Source organism: Panulirus ornatus, chromosome 10 (assembly GCF_036320965.1).
Source record: "Panulirus ornatus isolate Po-2019 chromosome 10, ASM3632096v1, whole genome shotgun sequence".
NCBI lineage: Eukaryota > Metazoa > Arthropoda > Malacostraca > Decapoda > Palinuridae > Panulirus > Panulirus ornatus.
Window position 1 is genome coordinate 53,949,386 of NC_092233.1, and position 21,435 is coordinate 53,970,820.

Sequence of the window (21,435 nt, forward strand, 5' to 3'; positions counted from 1 at the left end):
GGTTGCTAGAAGCAGTGAAAAGTTTTTATCAAGGATATAAGGCATGTGTACAAGTAGGAAGATAGGGGAGTGATTGGTTCTCAGTGAATATCAGTTTGCAGCAGGGGTGCATAATGTCCCCATGGTTGTTTAATTTGTTTATGGATGGGGTTGTTAGGGAGGTGAATGCAAAAGGTTTGGAGAGAGGGGCAAGTATGCAGTCTGTTGTGGATGAGAGGGCTTAGGAAGTGAGTCAGTTGTTGTTCGCTGATGATACATCTCTGGTGGCTGATTCGGGTGAAAAACTGCTGAAGCTGATGACTGAGTTTGGTAAAGTATGTGAAAGAAGAAAGTTAAGAGTAAATGTGAATAAGAGCAAGGTTATTAGGCTCAGTAGGGTTGAGGCGACAAGTCAGTTGGGAGATGAGTTTGAATGGAGATAAAATGGAGGAAGTGAATTGTTTTAGATATCTAGGAGTGGATTTGGCATTGGATGGAACCATGGAAGCAGAAATGAGTCACAGGGTGAGGGAGAGGGTGAAGTTTCTGGGAGCACTGAAGAATGTGTGGAAGGCGAGAATGTTATCTCGGAGAGCAAAAATGGGTATGTATGAAGGAATAGTGGTTCCAACAATGTTATATGGTTTACGAGGCGTAGGCTGTAGATAGGGTTGTGTGGAGGAGGGTGGATGTGTTGGAAATGAGATGATTGAGCACAATATGTGGTGTGAGGTGGTTTGATTGAGCAAGTGATTAAGGGCGAGAGAGAGATGTGTGGTAATAAAAAGAGTGTGGTTGAGAGAGCAGAAGAGGGTGTATTGAAATGGTTTGGTCTCATAGAGAGAATGAGTGAGGAAAGATTGACAAAGAGGATATATATGTCAGAGGTGGAGGGAATGAGGAGAAGTGGGAGACCAAATTGGAGGTGGAAAGATGGCTTGAAAAAGATTTTGAGTGCTTGGGGCCTGAACATGCAGGAGGGTGTGAGGCGTGCAAGGAATAGAGTGAATTGGAACAATGTGGTATACCAGGGTCGACCTGCTGCCAGTGGATTGAACCAGTGTATGTGAAGTGTCTGGATGCGGAAAGGGAGCCGTGGTTTCAGTGCATTGTACATGACAGCTAGAGACTGAGTGTGAATGAATGTGGCCTTTGTTGTCTTTTCCTAGTGCTACCTTGCGCACATGCAGGGGGAGGGGGTTGTTATTTCATGTGTGGTGGGGTGGTGGTGGGAAATGAACAAAGGCAGACAGTATGAATTATGTACATGTGTATATATGTATATGTCTGTGTGTGTGTATATATATGTATACATTGAGATGTATAGGTATGTATATTTCTGTATGTGGACGTGTAGGTATATACATGTGTATGTGGGTGGGTTGGGCTATTGTTTTGTCTGTTTCCTTGCGCTACCTCGCTAACGCGGGAGACAGCGACAAAGTAAAATATAATAAATATAGAATGAATATATATATGTATATATATATATATATATATATATATCTTTTCTTTCTTTCAAACTATTCGCCATTTCCCGCATTAGCGAGGTAGCGTTAAGAACAGAGGACTGGGCCTTTGAGGGAATACCCTCACCTGGCCCAATTCTCTGTTCCTTCTTTTGGAAAATTGAAAAAAAAAAAAAAAAAAACCCCGAGAGGGGAGGATTTCCAGCCCCCCGCTCCCTCCCCTTTTAGTCGCCTTCTACGACACGCAGGGAATACGTGGGAAGTATTCTTAATCCCCTATCCCCAGGGATAATATATATATATATATATATATATATATATATATATATATATATATATATATATATATATATATATATATATATATATATATAAGCGGAAGTGAGTCATAGGGTGGGGGAGGGGGTGAAAATCCTGGGAGCCTTGAAGAATGTGTGCAAGTCGAGAACATTATCTCGGAAAGCAAAAATGGGTATGTTTGAAGGAATAGTGGTTCCAACAATGTTGTATGGTTGCAAGGCATAGGCTATGGATAGAGTTGTGCGCAGGAGGGTGGATGTGCTGGAAATGAGATGTTTAAGGACAATGTGTGGTGTGAGGTGGTTTGATCGAGTAAGTAATGTAAGGGTAAGAGAGATGTGTGGAAATAAAAAGAGCGTGGTTGAGAGAGCAGAAGAGGGTGTTTTGAAATGGTTTGGGCACATGGAGAGAATGAGTGAGGAAAGATTGACCAAGAGGATATATGTGTCGGAGGTGGAGGGAACGAGGAGAAGTGGGAGACCAAATTGGAGGTGGAAAGATGGAGTGAAAAAGATTTTGAGTGATTGGGGCCTGAACATGCAGGAGGGTGAAAGGCGGGCAAGGAATAGAGTAAATTGGATCGATGTGGTATACCGGGGTTGACGTGCTGTCAGTGGATTGAATCAGGGCATGTGAAGCGTCTGGGGAAAAAAAATGGAAAGCTGTGTGGGACCTGGATGTGGAAAGGGAGCTGTGGTTTCGGGCATTATTGCATGACAGCTAGAGACTGAGTGTGAACGAATGAGGCCTTTGTTGTCTTTTCCTAGCGCTACCTCACACACATGAGGGGGGAGGGGGATGGTATTCCATGTGTGGCGAGGTGGCGATGGGAATGAATAAAGGCAGACAGTGTGAATTGTGTGCATGGGTATATATGTATGTGTCTGTGTGTGTATATATATGTGTACATTGAGATGTATAGGTATGTATATTTGCGTGTGTGGACGTGTATGTATATACATGTGTATGTGGGTGGGTTGGGCCATTTCTTTCGTCTGTTTCCTTGCGCTACCTCACAAACGCGGGAGACAGCAACAAAGCAAAATAAATAAATAGATTTTTTTTTTTTTCAAACTATTCGCCATTTCCCGCATCAGCAAGGTAGCGTTAAGAACAGAGGACTGGGCCTCTGAGGGAACATCCTCACCTTGCCCCCTTCTCTGTTCATTCTCTCTCTCTCTCTCTCTCTCTCTCTCTCTCTCTCTCTCTCTCTCTCTCTCTCTCTCTTCTCTCTCTCTATATATATATATATATATATATTTTTTTTTTTCTTTTTCATACTATTCGCCATTTCCTGCATTAGTGAGGTAGCGTTAAGAATAGAGGACTGGGCCTTTGAGGGAATATCCTCACCTGGCCCCCTTCTCTGTACATAGTCATACTTTCTTGCCTTCATCCATTCCTGTCACTACCCTGTCCCACAAGAAACAGCATCGCTACCCCATGCATCAGTGAGGTACCTCCAGGAAAATAGACAAAAAAGGCCACATTCATTCACGCACAATCTCTAGCTGTCATATGTAATGCACTGAAGCCTTAGCTCCCTATCCGCATCCAATCCCCACAGACCTTTCCATGGTTTACCCCAGACCTTTCACATGCCCTGGTTCAGTCCATTGACAGTACATCCACCCTGGTATACCACATCATTCCAAATCACTCTATTCCTTGCACGCCTCTTACCCTCCTGTATGTTCAGGCACTGACCACTCAAAATCTTTCTCACTCTATCCTTCCACCTCTAATTTGTTCTCCCAAGGGGAAATTCCTTGTTAATGTAGTGTATATTTAATGAGTCATCTGACTGAAAGTTGGTAATAAACGGAAATAATTTGGTAGCTGAACAGTAAGATTATATCTTTTCCTCCCACAGGAGCAAATTGAGGTCCTTAGTAAAGCTTGGACCACTGCATGCATTCCTGGGCCCTGGTCCCCTGACCCCATCACAGACAGAAAACTCAGTAAGTAAATTTTTGTGGGGGATACACTACATACAAATTATCTTGAGTGTGTGGTGGAGTTATTCTTTTTTCTAGCTGTTATGATAATTACCAGTATACATGTAGCCATATATGAATATATGAAGTCAAGAGAGTGATATACATGTATTCTTACTCATACATGCCCCGACATACCCTCTTACCTTTCTATGCTAGGACTCTCTTTCATGGAGCTCCTGTAGTGCTGAGGAAGCCAGCCAGGTTCACCAAGTAGGACCATAGTTGATGGTGTGGTGATGTTGTACGTTTGTCTATGAAGTGAATATAAGGTGTATAGGAGTAAATATTCAGATTAGAAAACTGAAATGATGATGAATAGTATTAAAATGCAGGAATTCATGTGGGTATATTTTCAAAATTACACCTGTAAAGAACAAAATTTAACCAAGTTAAAGAGAGGGGAAACTCTAGACAGCCTGGCTTAGAACAGACACAACAATCAGGCAACTGATCATAGACTTGATAGCTCGATATGATTGTATCCTGGCAGCTATCTTTCATTGATAACAAACATACTAGGGCTGCAAAAGGCCATCCTTAGGACAAGAAAACATAGTCTCAAGAAAGAGTCAAATAAGAAAGAAACAAATTAGCATGTTACCATGAAAATGCCATTACCAACTTTTCAACATTAACAACACAGTGTTTGACATAAAATACCTTCCCCAGATATTCAGAGAAACCAAAGCAGCAATGATAAAGGATGCCAAAGACTGAGTCCAAGAACTGCTGCCCTGTTTCCCTTAAAGAGTAATCATTCTTAAAATAAGGTGGTGTCCAGGAGGCAACAACCCCTATAGCCACAATCTATATGGGCTTCTGGAGAAGTCCCACCTCTGCAGTGTTAAGTCATTGCAGAAAACATGTCAGACATGTGAGACCTAGCAGTGAAGTGCACAGGTATAGAAAAACATAGGCAGAGCCAATGATTAAGTGTGAATGAGTAGCCTCCACTATGAATTATAACAACTAGACATGTCAGAAATCACTGAAAGATTACTCTGTCACTTCCTTAATCAAATTATGCTACAATAAATGTAAACGCACAAACAGCATCACCAGAATTTCCATTACTAAGGGGGAGGGGTCCATTGAGTCAGAGCCTTGTAATCAACATAGTTATTATTTACACAGCAGATGTTCCCCTTCTCAGAGTTTCCAATATCACACTCTCTGAATATACCAACCTTTTACAATTAGAGGCATTCAAAATCAAGACTAAAGGAATAAAAAGCGCATTCACAACTATAGTTTTAGGGAGAGTGAAACCCTGTCACATAGTAAGAGGGAATCCAGATACAACACCTGAAAGAGTTTTAGATTTCCAAGCCAAATGCTAGTATCACAAGCTTTGATGATAAACTATATCAATAAGAGAGCTACACAAGGTAAGGAAACCATAACAAGCTTGTACAGATATTGTCTCGACTTGAAGATGGTTTCAACTGGAGACAGGTTGTCCAGAAATGTAGCTCCATCTTAAGCTGAAGACCCAGTGTATAGTCATTCTACATCTGGACAGGATTACAAACATGAAAAACACTTTGTTGCCCTATAATGAAGCCTCGCAAATCATCCAATAATGCACATAATGAACAGCTTAGTTGCCCTCTTTCCTAAACCAACAGAAAGCATTACCGCATACAAACTCCCAGTATTGCATGAAAAATAAAACATTCTGGTTTCAATATTCATTCAATAGTCAATACTGAGCAGTCCTTTAAATAGGAAGGAATAGTTGATTGAATTAGATAGCGTGAAACTAACCAATAAACAAACAAATGAGAAATATTTCAATACTGATAGAGAGGTGGATTAATGGAAGAAGTTAAAAGAAACATTAAAAGGTTAGAAACTTTCTATGGGATACTAAAAAGGCCAACATTGGCAGAATGCATGCAATACCTGGTATATCTCCCTTCTTATTCACCTTATACATCTTTTGAGTGTGAGACCCAGATCTATAGCTTTTGCTGTGCATTTTTTATTTACATTGGTTGAAATGAGAAGGATTAGTGGGAAAGAAATACAATTGTATGACTCCTAAAAAATTTGGAACTGGTTTTCACAGATTTATTCATACAGTGTAAAGTACATGAAGGACATTTTGTGTCACAGTTCAGTTACTTTGGCTGAAATATGGGCTACTAATGGCCAAAAAATGAAGCATTTGCTTTTGGTGACTTTTTTGTTTCCTATAGAATCACTTGTGAATGTTAGCTCAAAATATTGAGTTATGCATAGTAGGATTATGTAAAAGACTTATTTGCGCCAAAATTCATAAATGCTGGTTGAAAAATGACTCGATATTGCGTTCCTGTAGAACTGAAATGGTTCAGATTGCATGTTTATCTTATGTAATGTATAGGGTCTGTGGAAAGTTATCTGAATGCTATGTTTCATTTCAGTAAGCAAGGTACTTTACATGTACCTCCTCTAATTTTTTGTCTCTGTCTTGCAGAGCATGAGCACCCTCATCTATGCAGTGCCTGCTTTCGTCAGACCTGTGATGCTAATGATCCATATGCTGGTGCAGGGGCTCTCCAATGCCTACTTAATCATAAAGCTGATGCTGCTTTTGTCTCTGATATAGACTTCTTAAAAGCCAGGTCACAGGTAAGTAAGCCATGTCTAAGGATGATATTATTTAGACAACCCTGATTAGATCAAAGAAGTTAAAAGATGAAGAACTAAGAAAGCCACGTCTTGGAGGAGATAGCAAAGTTGAAGGTGAGGGAGTTTGAGTAAAGATGAGTAACCAAGAAAAAGTTGAAACCAAGTCAGAGGATTAGAATTCAGTTTGCCCATTGAAAAATCAGATAAAAGTAAGAAATCTTTTAAAGAGAAGAAATAACATAGAATAAAATTTTAGGTTATTGAGACAAAGACAGTTTCTGGAATGATGCTTGAAGGTAAAAGAGCAGAGTTAAGCACAAGCCAGGTCAAAGATAGAAAAAGACAAATAATCATAACCAGGGTTGTTGAAATCAAAGCTCATCTTAGAGAAAAGTTTTATATGTCTTATAATGATTTATGATTACTTATTCCATTGTGTTAGGCACTAACTAATATCACATTGGGAAGATAATGTGTCGATGAAGTATGTGGGGAAATTCAAAGATACTAGTGCTCCCCATTATGTGTATAACTTTTCATCATTCATTAGGTAATTCCAAGCTGTTTCTTAATAGTGACTAAAAAATGGACATTTGAGTGTTAAATCTCGCTGTAAAGACAACCTGGATTTTCTGATTTGGGAAACTAGTAGTACTTGGTGTGTAGCCACCAACCAAGGAGATGTATTACCAGTACTACCCACATGGGTTTTGGGTGGGTCAGTGACAGCTGTGTAATGATTCTGTACTTCATTAGTTGTCAAGTTTCTCCTTCTTGACCCAGGTAGCTGTTTTTTCATTCTGCCTCACCCACACATGGACTGCTGGCATTCTGTCCACAAACTTAAATCTCTCCTTGTCACACATAACACTTCACAAACAACTCGCACAACTTATTCTTCCTAACTAGATTTTGTTATGGTGAGTGCTGTGCACTAGTCCTCCCCTTTGGCAAAATGATAGGAGCAATATATGGAAGTAGTTGGTAGGATCATTAGACAGGAACATTAGATAGAAACATTAAGTAGTAGGCTCTTAAGAACATGAGCTGGGAGCATTAGGTAGAAGTAGTAAGTTGGATTATTAGGTAGACACATTAGACAATAGGAGTTGGTGGGAATATTAGGTAGGAAAATCTGAAAACACTACGCTAGAATTGTCCTCTGCCAGTGGCCTGCTAAGGGTGAGGCACTAAAGGTTAAGAAGTAGCACTGGAATTCAGCAGTTATGGAGACTTTTACTGTGGCCACCCCTTCAAGGGAGTTCCCAAAGGGAAAGGCATCAGAGATAGATAGATATCATAAGCTGTGCAAACTGCTCAGTGAAGTTTTCTGATGCTGTCTTTTCTTTATTTAAGGGAAAATATTAATATTGGTGTTGATTAACCATCTCCTAATTCAGACAGCACTTAGAAGTTGTTTAATGGTACTTTTATGATGCTGCTACTGCACATACCATAAACTTCACTGTCAGTTCAAGCATTCAATGTTTTCTTTTTGGTTTAGATTTTTATAAACTGAATGTACTTATCTTTACAAAATCTGATCACAGCAAAGCCCAAGTAAAAGTTCACATAACATCCAAATGTTTGCAAAATATATATATATATATATATATATATATATATATATGTGAGAAGGAGATGGAGTAAGTATTTTGAAGGTCTGTTGAATGTGTTTGATGATAGAGTGGCAGATATAGGGTGTTTTGGTCGAGGTGGTGTGCAAAGTGAGAGGGTTAGGGAAAATGATTTGGTAAACAGAGAAGAGGTAGTAAAAGCTTTGCGGAAGATGAAAGCCAGCAAGGCAGCAGGTTTGGATGGTATTGCAGTGGAATTTATTAAAAAAGGGGGTGACTGTATTATTGACTGGTTGGTAAGGTTATTTAATGTATGTATGACTCATGGTGAGGTGCCTGAGGATTGGCGGAATGCGTGCATAGTGCCATTGTGCAAAGGCAAAGGGGATAAGAGTGAGTGCTCAAATTACAGAGGTATAAGTTTGTTGAGTATTCCTGGTAAATTATATGGAAGGGTATTGATTGAGAGGGTGAAGGCATGTACAGAGCATCAGATTGGGGAAGAGCAGTGTGGTTTCAGAAGTGGTAGAGGATGTGTGGATCAGGTATTTGCTTTGAAGAATGTATGTGAGAAATACTTAGAAAAGCAAATGGATTTGTGTGTAGCATTTATGGATCTGGAGAGGGCATATGATAGAGTTGATAGAGATGCTCTGTGGAAGGCATTAAGAATATATGGTGTGGGAAGCAAGTTGTTAGAAGCAGTGAAAAGTTTTTATCGAGGATGTAAGGCATGTGTACGTGTAGGAAGAGAGGAAAGTGATTGGTTCTCAGTGAATGTAGGTTTGCGGCAGGGGTGTGTGATGTCTCCATGGTTGTTTAATTTGTTTATGGATGGGGTTGTTAGGGAGGTGAATGCAAGAGTTTTTGAAAGAGGGGCAAGTATGAAGTCTGTTGCGGATGAGAGAGCTTGGGAAGTGAGTCAGTTGTTGTTCGCTGATGATACAGCGTTGGTGGCTGATTCATGTGAGAAACTGCAGAAGCTGGTGACTGAGTTTGGTAAAGTGTGTGAAAGAAGAAAGTTAAGAGTAAATGTGAATAAGAGCAAGGTAATTAGGTACAGTAGGGTTGAGGGTCAAGTCAATTGGGAGGTAAGTTTCAATGGAGAAAAACTGGAGGAAGTAAAGTGTTTTAGATATCTGGGAGTGGATCTGGCAGCGGATGGAACCATGGAAGCGGAAGTGGATCATAGGGTGGGGGAGGGGGCGAAAATCCTGGGAGCCTTGAAGAATGTGTGGAAGTCGAGAACATTATCTCGGAAAGCAAAAATGGGTATGTTTGAAGGAATAGTGGTTCCAACAATGTTGTATGGTTGCGAGGCGTGGGCTATGGATAGAGTTGTGCACAGGAGGATGGATGTGCTGGAAATGAGATGTTTGAGGACAATGTGTGGTGTGAGGTGGTTTGATCGAGTAAGTAACGTAAGGGTAAGAGAGATGTGTGGAAATAAAAAGAGCGTGGTTGAGAGAGCAGAAAAGGGTGTTTTGAAATGGTTTGGGCACATGGAGAGAATGAGTGAGGAAAGATTGACCACGAGGATATATGTGTCAGAGGTGGAGGGAACGAGGAGAAGTGGGAGACCAAATTGGAGGTGGAAAGATGGAGTGAAAAAGATTTTGTGTGATCGGGGCCTGAACATGCAGGAGGGTGAAAGGCGGGCAAGGAATAGAGTGAATTGGATCGATGTGGTATACTGGGGTTGACGTGCTGTCAGTGGATTGAATCAGGGCATGTGAAGCGTCTGGGGTAAACCATGGAAAGTTGTGTAGGTAGGTATATTTGCGTTTGTGGACGTGTATGTATATACATGTGTATGGGGGTGTGTTGGGCCATTTCTTTCATCTGTTTCCTTGCGCTACCTCGCAAATGCGGGAGACAGCGACAAAGCACACATTCCGCCAATCCTCAGGCACCTCACCATGAGTCATACATACATTAAATAACCTTACCAACCAGTCAGTAATACAGTCACCCCCTTTTTTTATAAATTCCACTGCAATACCATCCAAACCTGCTGCCTTGCCGGCTTTCATCTTCCGCAAAGCTTTTACTACCTCTTCTCTGTTTACCAAATCATTTTCCCTAACCCTCTCACTTTGCACACCACCTCAACCAAAACACCCTATATCTGCCACTCTATCATCAAACACATTCAACAAACCTTCAAAATACTCACTCCATCTCCTCTCACATCACCACTACTTGTTATCACCTCCCCATTTGCGCCCTTCACTGAAGTTCCCATTTGCTCCCTTGTCTTACGCACTTTATTTACCTCCTTCCAGAACATCTTTTTATTCTCCCTAAAATTTAATGATACTCTCTCACCCCAACTCTCATTTGCCCTCTTTTTCACCTCTTGCACTTTTCTCTTGACCTCCTGTCTCTTTCTTTTATACATATATATATCATATATATCATATATATATATATATATATATATATATATATATATATATATATATATATATATATATATATATATATATATATATACCTCGCAAACGTGGGAGACAGCGACAAAGCAAAATAAATATAAATAAATATATATATATATATATATATATATATATATATATATATATATATATATATATATATATATATATATATATATATTTATATATATATATATATATATATATATATATATACATATATATATATATATATATATATATATACATATATATATATATATATACATACACGTCCACACAATCTAATATGCATCTCAATGTACACATATATATACACACACAGACATATACATATATACACATGTACATAATTCATACTGTCTGCCTTTATTTATTCCCATCGCCACCTCACCACACATGGAATAACATCCCCCTCCCCCCTCATGTGTGCGAGGTAGCGCTAGGAAAAGACAACAAAGGCTCCATTCATCCACACTCAGTCTCCAGCTGCCACGCAATAATGCCTGAAACCACAGCTCCCCCTCCACATCCAGGCCCCACAGAACCTTCCATGGTTCACCCCAGACGCTTCACATGCCTTGATTCAATCCATTGACAGCACGTCGACCCTGGTATACCACATTGTTCCAATTTACTCTATTCCTTGCCCGCCTTTCACCCTCCTGCATGTTCAGGCCCCGATCACTCAAAATCTTTTTCACTCCATCTTTCCACCTCCAATTTGGTCTCCCTCTTCTCGTTCCCTCCACCTCTGACACGTATATCCTCTTTGTCAATCTTTCCTCACTCATTCTCTCCATGTGACCAAACCATTTCAGTACACCCTCTCCTGCTCTCTCAACCACACTCTTTTTATTACCACACATCTCTCTTACCCCTTCATTACTTACTCAGTCAAACCACCTCACACAACACACTGTGCTCAAACATCTCATTTCCAACACATCCACCCTCCCCTGCATAACCCTATCCATAGCCCATGCCTTGCAACCATATAACATTGTTGGAACCACTCTTCCTTCAAACATACCCATTTTTGCTTTCTGAGATAATGTTCTCGCCTTCCACACATTCTTGAATACTACCAGAACCTTTGCAGCTCCCCCACCCTATGACTCGCTTCTGCTTCCATGGTTCCATCCACTGCCAAATCCACTCCCAGATACCTAAAACACTTCACTTCCTCCAGTTTTTCTCCATTCAAACTTACCTCCCAATTGACTTGTCCCTCACCCCTACTGTACCTAATAACCTTGCTCTTATTCACATTTATTCTCAACTTTCTTCTTTCACGCACTTTACCAAACTCAGTCACCAGCTTCTGCAGTTTTCTCACCCGAATCAGCCACCAGCTCTGTATCATCAGCAAACAACAACTGACTCACTTCCCAAGCCCTCTCATCCACAACAGTCAGCATACTTGTCCCTCTCTCCAAAACTCTTGCATTCACCTCCATAACAACCCCATCCATAAACAAATTAAACAACCATGGAGACATCACCCACCCTGCCGCAAACTGACGTTCACTGAAAACCAATCACTTTTCTCTCTTCCTACTTGTACACATGCCTTACATCCTCGATAAAAACTATTCACTCCTAACAACTTGCCTCCCACACTATATTTCCACAGAGAATCTATCAACTCTATCATATCCCTTCTCCAGATACATAAATACTACATACAAATCAATTTTTTTTCTGAGTATATCTGACATACATTCTTCAAAGCAAACACCTGATCCACACATCCTCTACCACTTCTGAAACCACACTGCTCTTCCCCAATCTGATGCTCTGTACATGCCTTCGTTCTCTCAATCAATACCCTCCCATATAATTTCCCAGAAATACTCAACAAACTTATACCTCTGTGATTTGGGCACTCACCTTTACCCCCTTTGCCTTTGTACAGTGGCACTATACATGCATTCTGCTAATCCTCAGGCACTTCACCATGAGCCATACATACATTGAATATCCTCACCAACCAATCATCAACACAGTCACCCACTTTTTTTAATAAATTCCACGGCAATACCATCCAAACTTGCCACCTTGCTGACTTTCATCTTCCACAAAGCTTTCACTACCTCTTCTCTCTTTACCAAACCATTCTCCCTGACCCTCTAACTTCGCAGACCACCTCGACCAAAACACTCCATATCTGCCAATCTGTCATCTAACACATTCAACAAACCTTCAAAATACTCACTCCATCTCCTTCTCACATCACCATTACTTGTTATTACTTCCCCATTAGCCCCCTTCACTGATGTTCCCATTTGTTCTTTTGTCTTACACACTTTATTTACCTCCTACAAAATGTCTTTTTATTCTCCCTAAAATTTTATGATTCTCACCCCAACTCTCATTTGCCCTCTTTTTCATCTCTGGTATCTTTCTCTTCACCTCCTGCCTCTTTTTTTTTTTTATACATCTTTCAGTCATTTGCACTATTTCCCTGCAAAACTCATCCAAATGCCTCTCTCTTCTTTTTCACTAATAGTTGCACCACTCACTACCCTTTCTAATCTGCCCACCTCCCACTCTTCTCATGCCTCAAGCATCTTTTGCACATGCCATCACTGCTTCCCTAAATATATCCCATTCCTTCCCCCACTCCCCTTATGTCCTTTGCTCTCACCTTTTTCCATTCTGCACTCAGTCTCTCCTGGTACTTCCTCATGCAAGTCTCCTACCCAAACTCACTTACTCTCACCACTCTCTTCACCCCAACATTCTCTCTTCTTTTCTGAAAACCTCTACAAATCTTCACCTTCACCTCCACAAGATAATGATCAGACATCCCTCCAGTTGCACCTCTCAGCACATTAACATCCAATAGTCTCTCTTTCACGCTCCTATTGATTAACATGTAATCTAATAACGCTCTCTGGCGATCTCTCCTACTTACATACGTATACTTATATTGATATGTATATGTATATATATATGCGTATGTGGGTGTTTATGTATATTTATGTGTATATGAGTGGATGGGCCATTCTTTGTTGTTTGCTAGCACAACCTCGCTGATGATAGATATAATAATAGAAATAAGTGATGAATATGATAATAATAGAAATAATGATGATAATGATAATGATAATAGAAAAGTCACAGCATGAATTTGTAACTAAACGGATGTTAAGACTTAGACTCCACATGAGAATTATGATCCTCATCATGCTGCTTTTTCTCTTGACAGAATTCTGAAGTGGAACACCTTTCACATTACTGTCGTATTGGTGATGGAACCATCCTGCCTTTAGGAGATCGAACTGTCAACACTGGGGAACCTTGTGACTGGGGAAGAAGGCCACTGCCAGTTATTCTGTCTAACACATGTGAAGATGATGAATGTGTGTAAGTATGAGGAGGGCAAATTAAGAACATGGAGCTGGTGAAAGGGAAAAGGTAAGTGTTGGGAGGATGGAGAGATTACAAGATAGGTAGGAGAGGAAATTTTACAAGATAGGTAGGAGAGGAAATTTGTTACTGTGTGTAAAACCTCTGTAAACACCAAACAAAAAATGCAGAAAATGCAGTTCATGTTCGGCAGTGTTGTAAATGCCATAGCCTTTGAGATGATACAGATATCTTATTCATCTTTCTTAAATGAAGCTGTCCTTGGGTGTCTTATTGTGGTGTAAAGTTTTAAGTAAAATGAAACTGTAAGCATCAAACAAAAATTTTGTTCAGCAACATTGAAAATGTCATAACTTTTGAAATTAATTGTATATCTTATTAATTTTTTAAATGAAACTCTCCTTGGGTGCATTGCAGTCTGTAAGAAATACTGTCTGCCCTCCATATATTTGCAATGGAGATACGTGGCTAAGGTGTACTATGGGTACAAGCATATGACACTCATGGTGAAATGATTTTACATCTGTTCACTGGTTCTAATGTTTCAAATGGTGTGAGCACCAGCAACCCACTTCAGTGTGCCTCAGGCTATCTCTTTCTAGTTGCCACTTCATTTTAATAATTTTGTTTCTAGACACTGTATTTTTTCCATCTTTGCTTAAAGATGGTTGGCTCTTACCTTTCAAAGAAGGAGAAAGCCCAAAGTCTTACCTGGAACCAAGAGACTGTGAGATTTCTAGGCACACTGGGTGCTCAAGATGCATGATCAGTGGCTGCTTCCTCCAAAACCAATCAGTGTCTTGCCTCATTCAGGAGATCAAGACCTTATGTACCCAAAAACATGGACCTAGAACACTTCAGGAACCTTGCCAATTCCTTGCCCACACATCTGCAGTTGGTAATAGAAGTCAAAGGAGAGGTGCCAAAGTACTAAAATGTAAGTGTGACGTTGCCTTGTAAAATGTATGGGGAGGGGGACACTGTTTTGGTGTAAAGAATTTAGTAATATGAAATCTATAACCTTAAAATCAATTAAGAATTGAATTGTATGTATGAAGAAACATGCTTTCTCCCGTGTTAGTGAGGCAGTGCAAGGAAACAGACGAAATGGCCCACCCCACCCACATACACATGTATATACATACACTTCCACACACGCACATATACATACCTGTACATTTCAATGTATACATATATATACATATACAGGCATATACATATATACACATGTACATAATTCATACTTGCTGCCTTCATTCATTCCCGTTGCTGCCCTGTCGCACATGATAAGAGAACCCCCTCCCCCCAAATGCGCGCGAGGTACCACTAGGAAAAGACAACAAAGGACACATTCGTTCACACTCAGTCTCTAGCTGTCATGTATAATGCACTGAAACCACAGCTCCCTTTCCACATCCAGGCCCCACAAAACTTTCCATGGTTTACTCCAGATGCTTCAAGTGCCCTGGTTCAATCCATTGACAGCATGTCGACCCTGGTATACCACATCATTCCAATTCTCTCTATTCCTTGAATGCTTTTCACCCTCCTGCGTGTTCAGGCCCCTATCGCTCAAAATCTTTTTCACTCCATCTTTCCACCTCTGACACATATATCCTCTTTGTCAATCTTTCCTCACTCATTCTCTCCATGTGACCAAACCATTTCAAAACACCCTCTTCTGCTCTCCCAACCACACTCTTTTTATTACCGCACATCTCTCTTACCCTTTCATTACTTACTCGATCAAACCACCTCACACCACATATTGTTCTCAAGCATCTCATTTCCAACACATCCACTCTCCTCTGCACAACTCTATCAATAGCCCATGCCTCGCAACCATATAACATTGTTGGAACCACTATTCCTTCAAACATACCCATTTTAGCTTTTCAAGATAATGCTCTCACCTTCCACATATTTTTCAACACTCCCAGAACTTTTTCCCCCTCCCCCACCCTGTGACTCACTTCCACTCCATGGTTCCATCCGCTGCCAAATCCACTCCCTGCTATCTGAAACACTCCACTTCCTCCAGTTTTTCTCCATTTAAACTTGCCTTCCAATTAACTTGCCCCTTAACCCTACTGTACCTAATAACCTTGCTCTTGTTCACATTTACACTCAGCTTTCTTCTTTCACACACTTTACCAAACTCAGTCACCAGCTTCTGCAGTTTCTCACTTGAATCAGCCACCAGTGCTGAATCATCAGCGAACAATAACTGACTCACTCCCCAAGCCCTCTTCTCCACAACAGACTGCATACTTGCCCCTCTTTCCAAAACTCTTGCATTCACCTCCCTAACAACCCCATCCATAAACAAATTAAACAACCATGGAGACATTACGCACCCCTGCGGCAAACCAACATTTACTGAGAACCAATCACTTTCCTCTCTTCCTACTCATACACATGCCTTACATCCTCGATAAAAACTTTTCACTGCTTCTAACAACTTTCCTGCCACACCATATATTCTTAATACCTTCCACAGAGCATCTCTGTCAACTCTATCATATGCCTTCTCCAGATCCATAAATACCACATACAAAAACCATTTGCTTTTCTAAGTATGCCTTCTCCAGATCCATAAATACAACATACAAATTCATTTGCTTTTCTAAGTATTTCTCACATACATTCTTCAAAGAAAACACCTGATCCACATCTCCTCTACCACTTCTGAAACCAGACTGCTCTTCCCCAATCTGATCCCCTGTACATGCTTTCACCCTCTCAATCAATACCCTCCCATATAATTTCCCAGGAATACTCAACAAACTTATACCTTTGTAATTTGAGCACTCAAATTTATCCTCTTTGCCTTTGTACAATGGCACTATGCATACATTCCGCCTGTCCTCAGGCACCTCACCATGAGTCATACATACATTAAATATCCCTACAAACCAGTCAACATCACAGTCACCCCTTTTTTTGATAAATTCCACAGCAATACCATCCAAACCCGCTGCCTTGCCGGCTTTCATCTTCCGCAATGCTTTTACTACCTCTTCTCTGTTTACCATTTCATTCTTCCCTTCCTAACCTCTTTCACTTTGCACACCACCTCGACCAAAACACTCTATATCTGCCACTCTATCTTCTAACACATTCGACAAACCTTCAGAATACTCACTCCATCTCCTTCTCACATCACCACTACTTGTTATTACCTCCTCATTTGCCCCCTTCACCGATGTTTCCATTTGTTCTCTTGTCTTACGCACTTTATTTACCTCCCTCCAAAACATCTTTTTCTCCATAAAATTTATTGATACTCTCTCACCCCAAGTCTCATTTGCCCTCTTTTTCACCTCTTGCACCTTTTTCTTGACCTCCTGTCTCTTTCTTTTATACATCTCCCAGTCATTTGCACTCTTCCCTACAAAATTCGTCCACCCCCACGCTTTTCGTGCCACAAGCATCTTTTGTGCAAGCCATCACTGCTTCCCTAAATATATCCCATTGCTCCCCCACTCCCTTTACGTCCTTTGCTCTCATCTTTTTCCATTCTGCACTCAGTCTCTCCTGGTACTTCCTCACACAAGTCTCCTTCCCAGGCTCACTTACTCTCACCACTCTTTTTACCCCAACATTCTCTCTACTGAAAACCTCTACAAATCTTCACCTTCGCCTCCACAAGATAATGATTAGACATCCCTCCAATTGCACCTCTCAGCACATTAACATCCAAAAGTCTTTCTTTCACACACCTATCAATCCACACGTAATCCACACATTCCTCACGTAAGTCTCCTTCCCAAGCTCACTTACTCTCACCACTTTTTTCACCCCAACATTCTCTCTTCTTTTCTGAAAACCTCTACAAATCTTCATCTTCACCTCCAGAAGATAATGATCAGACATCCCTCCAGTTGCAGCTCTCAGCACATTAACATCCAAAAGTCTCTCTTTCATGCGCGTATCAATCAACACGTAATCCAATAATGCTCTCCGGCCATCTCTCCTACTTACATACATATACTTATGTATATCTCTCCTTTTAAACCAGGTATTCCCAATCACCAGTCCTTTTTCAGCACACAGATCTACAAGCTCTTCACTTTTTCCATTTACAACACTGAACACCCCATGTACACCAATTACTCCCTCAACTGCCACCTGTGCATTCAAATCACCCATCACTATAACCTGGTCTCGTGCATCAAAACTACTAACACACTCACTCAGCTGCTCCCAAAACACTTGCCTCTCATGATATTTCTTCTCATGCCCAGGTGCATAGGCACCAATAATCACCCATCTCTCTCCATCCACTTTCAGTTTTACCCATATCAATCTAGAGTTTACTTTCTTACACTGTATCACATACTCCCACCTCTCCTGTTTCAGGAGTAGTGCTACTCCTTCCCTTTCTCTTGTCCTCTCACCAACCCCTGACTTTATTCCCAAAACATTCCCAAACCACTCTTCCCCTTTACCCTTGAGCTTTGTTTCACTCAGAGCCAAAACATCCAGGTTCCCTTCCTCAAACATACTACCTGTCTCTCCTTTTTATTCATCTTACTTACATCCACACACATTTAGACACCCCAATCTGAGCCTTCAAGGAGGATGAGCACTCCCAGCATGACTCCTTCTTCTGTTGCCCCTTTTAGAAAGTTGAAATACAAGGAGAGGAGGGTTTCTAGCCTTCCGCTCCTGTCCCCTTTAGTCGCCTTATACGACACTTGAGGAATGCATGGAAAGTATTCTTTCTCCCCTATCCCCAGGGATAATTTTGTTTTATGCATTAGAATTATTTCAGGTATGCTGTGGTTTATATCAAAACAATATATATTACTATAATTGTGTTTCAAAAGTCATGAGTCTTATGAAAATACCAAACAACAGTTGGAATTCCTGACAGTCTGCACCTATTACAATAAAGAATGATGTTAAAGTTTTTATGAAGCACATTGTGGTTATAGATGGTCACTGGGTTGATTTTCTGTCATCCAATCTTTGTACATGTTAAGAAGCTTCTTGGCAATCATATTCGAATTCTTACACCTATGAGGACAAGGAATGTCTTTGCACAACTAAAGTGACATCAAGTTTTGGGAAATGTCTTAATGTGCTCCCTAACTCTCTCAGGTATGACTTTTCCTATTTTGTTAGCTGGCTCATGCTTCCATCTCTTGCCAGTTGGGTCATACTTTCCTCTCTTGCCAGCTGGGTCATGCTTTCCTCTCTTGCCAGTTGCTTCATGCTTCCCTCTCTTGCCAGGAACTGGAGTATGCTTCATGAAAGCAGTGTCAACAGGACTGTCCTTGATACCCAGGATTGAGCAGAATCCTGACATACACATTTTATGCATGTTATTTTCACATGCAACATAGTACAGTACATATGGTTAGTGAACCTTTAATTAACCTCTGATGTTCACCTTTTAAGGGAACTGTATGTGCAAGTCTCTAAAGATAAGCATTTTGTTTGTCATAATGAGCAAGATTCCAACATTTTTTCAAGATCATACTTATAAGAGGAATGGTCACCATGCTGAAACATCCATCTTGGCATAGAATGTCAGCAACATGAACGTCCATTAATTCGTTTTCATGCCATACCACAGTTCCTCTTTTGTTTTGAGTGTTTTCTCCCACTTCTGATTTCCTTTCCCTCTTGTGACCATGTGAGGGACTAGGCACATTACACTCACCAGTTTCAGGGATTATAATCCTTATTTAGGGCATAGTTTTACATAACTCCTTGGAGTGTGGGAATATTGCTTAATCACAAGTTTATGCTGACCAAGCAGGTTGCTGGTATAGCAAGCTCTAGATCTGAATTCTCATTGGTCAGTGAAGACATCTCAGACATATTATGACAGGCTCAGCAACTCATCTGAGTATCTGGGTGGAGAACCTGAGTTTTTCCTTGTTGATTGAGGCCTGCATAGTGAGGGTTATAAGACAAGAATGCCACAGTTTTTGTAGGGAGAATGAACCTTACATAAAATCCAAAACTCAATATCTTCATTCACCAGATGGACGGGTAAGACCTGAACATTAGTAAGATGTAATACAACTATCTTTTATTTTTGCTTTTATGGAGTTTACAAGCATAATGCCCCAAATGAGATGGGAAAGACAGCAATCAGATGAAGGAAGCTTGTGAAGAATAGCTCTAGTTATGCAGAGGAACTTGAAGACATCAGCTGTAGGAGGATTGAGAGACTGGATGGGAAATTCTTTTCTGCACTGAAACCCATTCAGCTTGTAAAGTCAAGCACACCTTCATTGCTCACCTGACGTCTTTTACTGATAAATCACTCTAGACCATAACTGAAAAAAAAATCTCCATTAACTAATGTTATTCTAACTTCCCTTCTATTCTTTGATCTGATTAATCTGTAGCTAACTTTGCAGCTAATAAAGCTGCTCTTTTTGGTGCCTTGTTTTCTTTTAATTCATTTTTGGATGATTCTACTTCTAATCTCCTGCCACTGAACCTCTACTGTCTCCTATATTTTCCTCATGCAGGATCTTCTAAATATTTTCTCAGCTCCAGGTAGACAAGGCATATAGGGTAGACAATATATCCTCTTGTGTCCTTGTGCTTCTGAACTAGCTCTGAGTCTTACTTGCCTGTTTAACCTCTGTTTAAAAACACAGACTTTGCTCTGTATAAAAACACAGACTTTTCCTTCTTCTTGGAAGCTTGCCTTAATGCACCTCATCCTAGAGAAAGGATGCTTTTCTCACATCTCCAACTATCACCCCGTTGCTCTCATTTCTACTGTCTTGAAAATCTTTGAATTTTCTGTAACTCTCACTTTCTTGAACTCAGAATCCCATTTTTTTTTTCTGATTACCAGTATGGATCATGCAGTGCTAGGTCTACAAGTGACCTGTGGCTTACCTCTGTTCTTCCTATGTCAGGGGCTTTCATTAAACTTTTGTTGTAGCCCTTGTCATGTCTAAAGCATTAAACAGGGTGTGACATAAATATTTGCCTTCTAAAGTACCTTTGATTTTTCTGCTTCCTCTTGTTACCAAATGCATGGTTTCCTCTCTGGCCTTTACAGTGCAGTAATCATTGATGGAGCAAGTTTTTCCTATCCTATCAAAAGTAGTGTTCCTCAGGGTTCTGTCTTATTACCTTCTTTTCTTCTTTACTTATTACCATATTTATTCTTATACCAATGATTCCACTTTACACAATTCAGCTCAGCTTTCCTATTCTCCTTTCTGTTCTCTGTTTCATACTGAACATATTTCTTCCCTCAGTTCAGGTCTGTGAAGCATCTCAAAATGGGGAGTAGTAATGTGCAAAGATTTATATTTCTATCTAAGAGTTAGTCTTCTTTTTTGTTCAATTTCAGAACTTAACACTTAACAGTTGCATCTCCAGTCTGTCCTAGAAATCCCACATAATCAGCATCACAAAATCTGCTTCCCAAAAGCTGTTGATATTGTATGGATGCTGTGGTTATTTTTCCTGTGATCAGCTATATCACATCTAGAAGGGTTTTGTTTTTCTTCATATGGAGTACAACTAGCATATCTAGAGTAGTTTTTACTCCATCTGTCTATTAAGCAGGGTAGAATCAAAAGCCTTTCTGATGAATTTTCTGAGCATCACCTCTGCAACTATCCCTTTCTGTACTTCATGATTCTCTCTCTCTCTCTCTCTCTCTCTCTCTCTCTCTCTCTCTCTCTCTCTCTCT

General features: G+C 40.3%; 1 protein-coding gene across 1 annotated transcript in view; it reads left to right on the forward strand.

The window, feature by feature from the left end:
* The window catches only part of LOC139750955 (uncharacterized), a 247,202-nt gene that overhangs the window by 60,487 nt on the left and 165,280 nt on the right, over positions 1–21,435 (forward strand). The window contains exons 6-8 of the mRNA XM_071665896.1: positions 3,622–3,709; positions 6,210–6,364; positions 13,594–13,751. Coding sequence (XP_071521997.1) covers positions 3,622–3,709; positions 6,210–6,364; positions 13,594–13,751 — 401 coding nt within the window. The remainder of the gene's footprint in view (positions 1–3,621; positions 3,710–6,209; positions 6,365–13,593; positions 13,752–21,435) is intronic.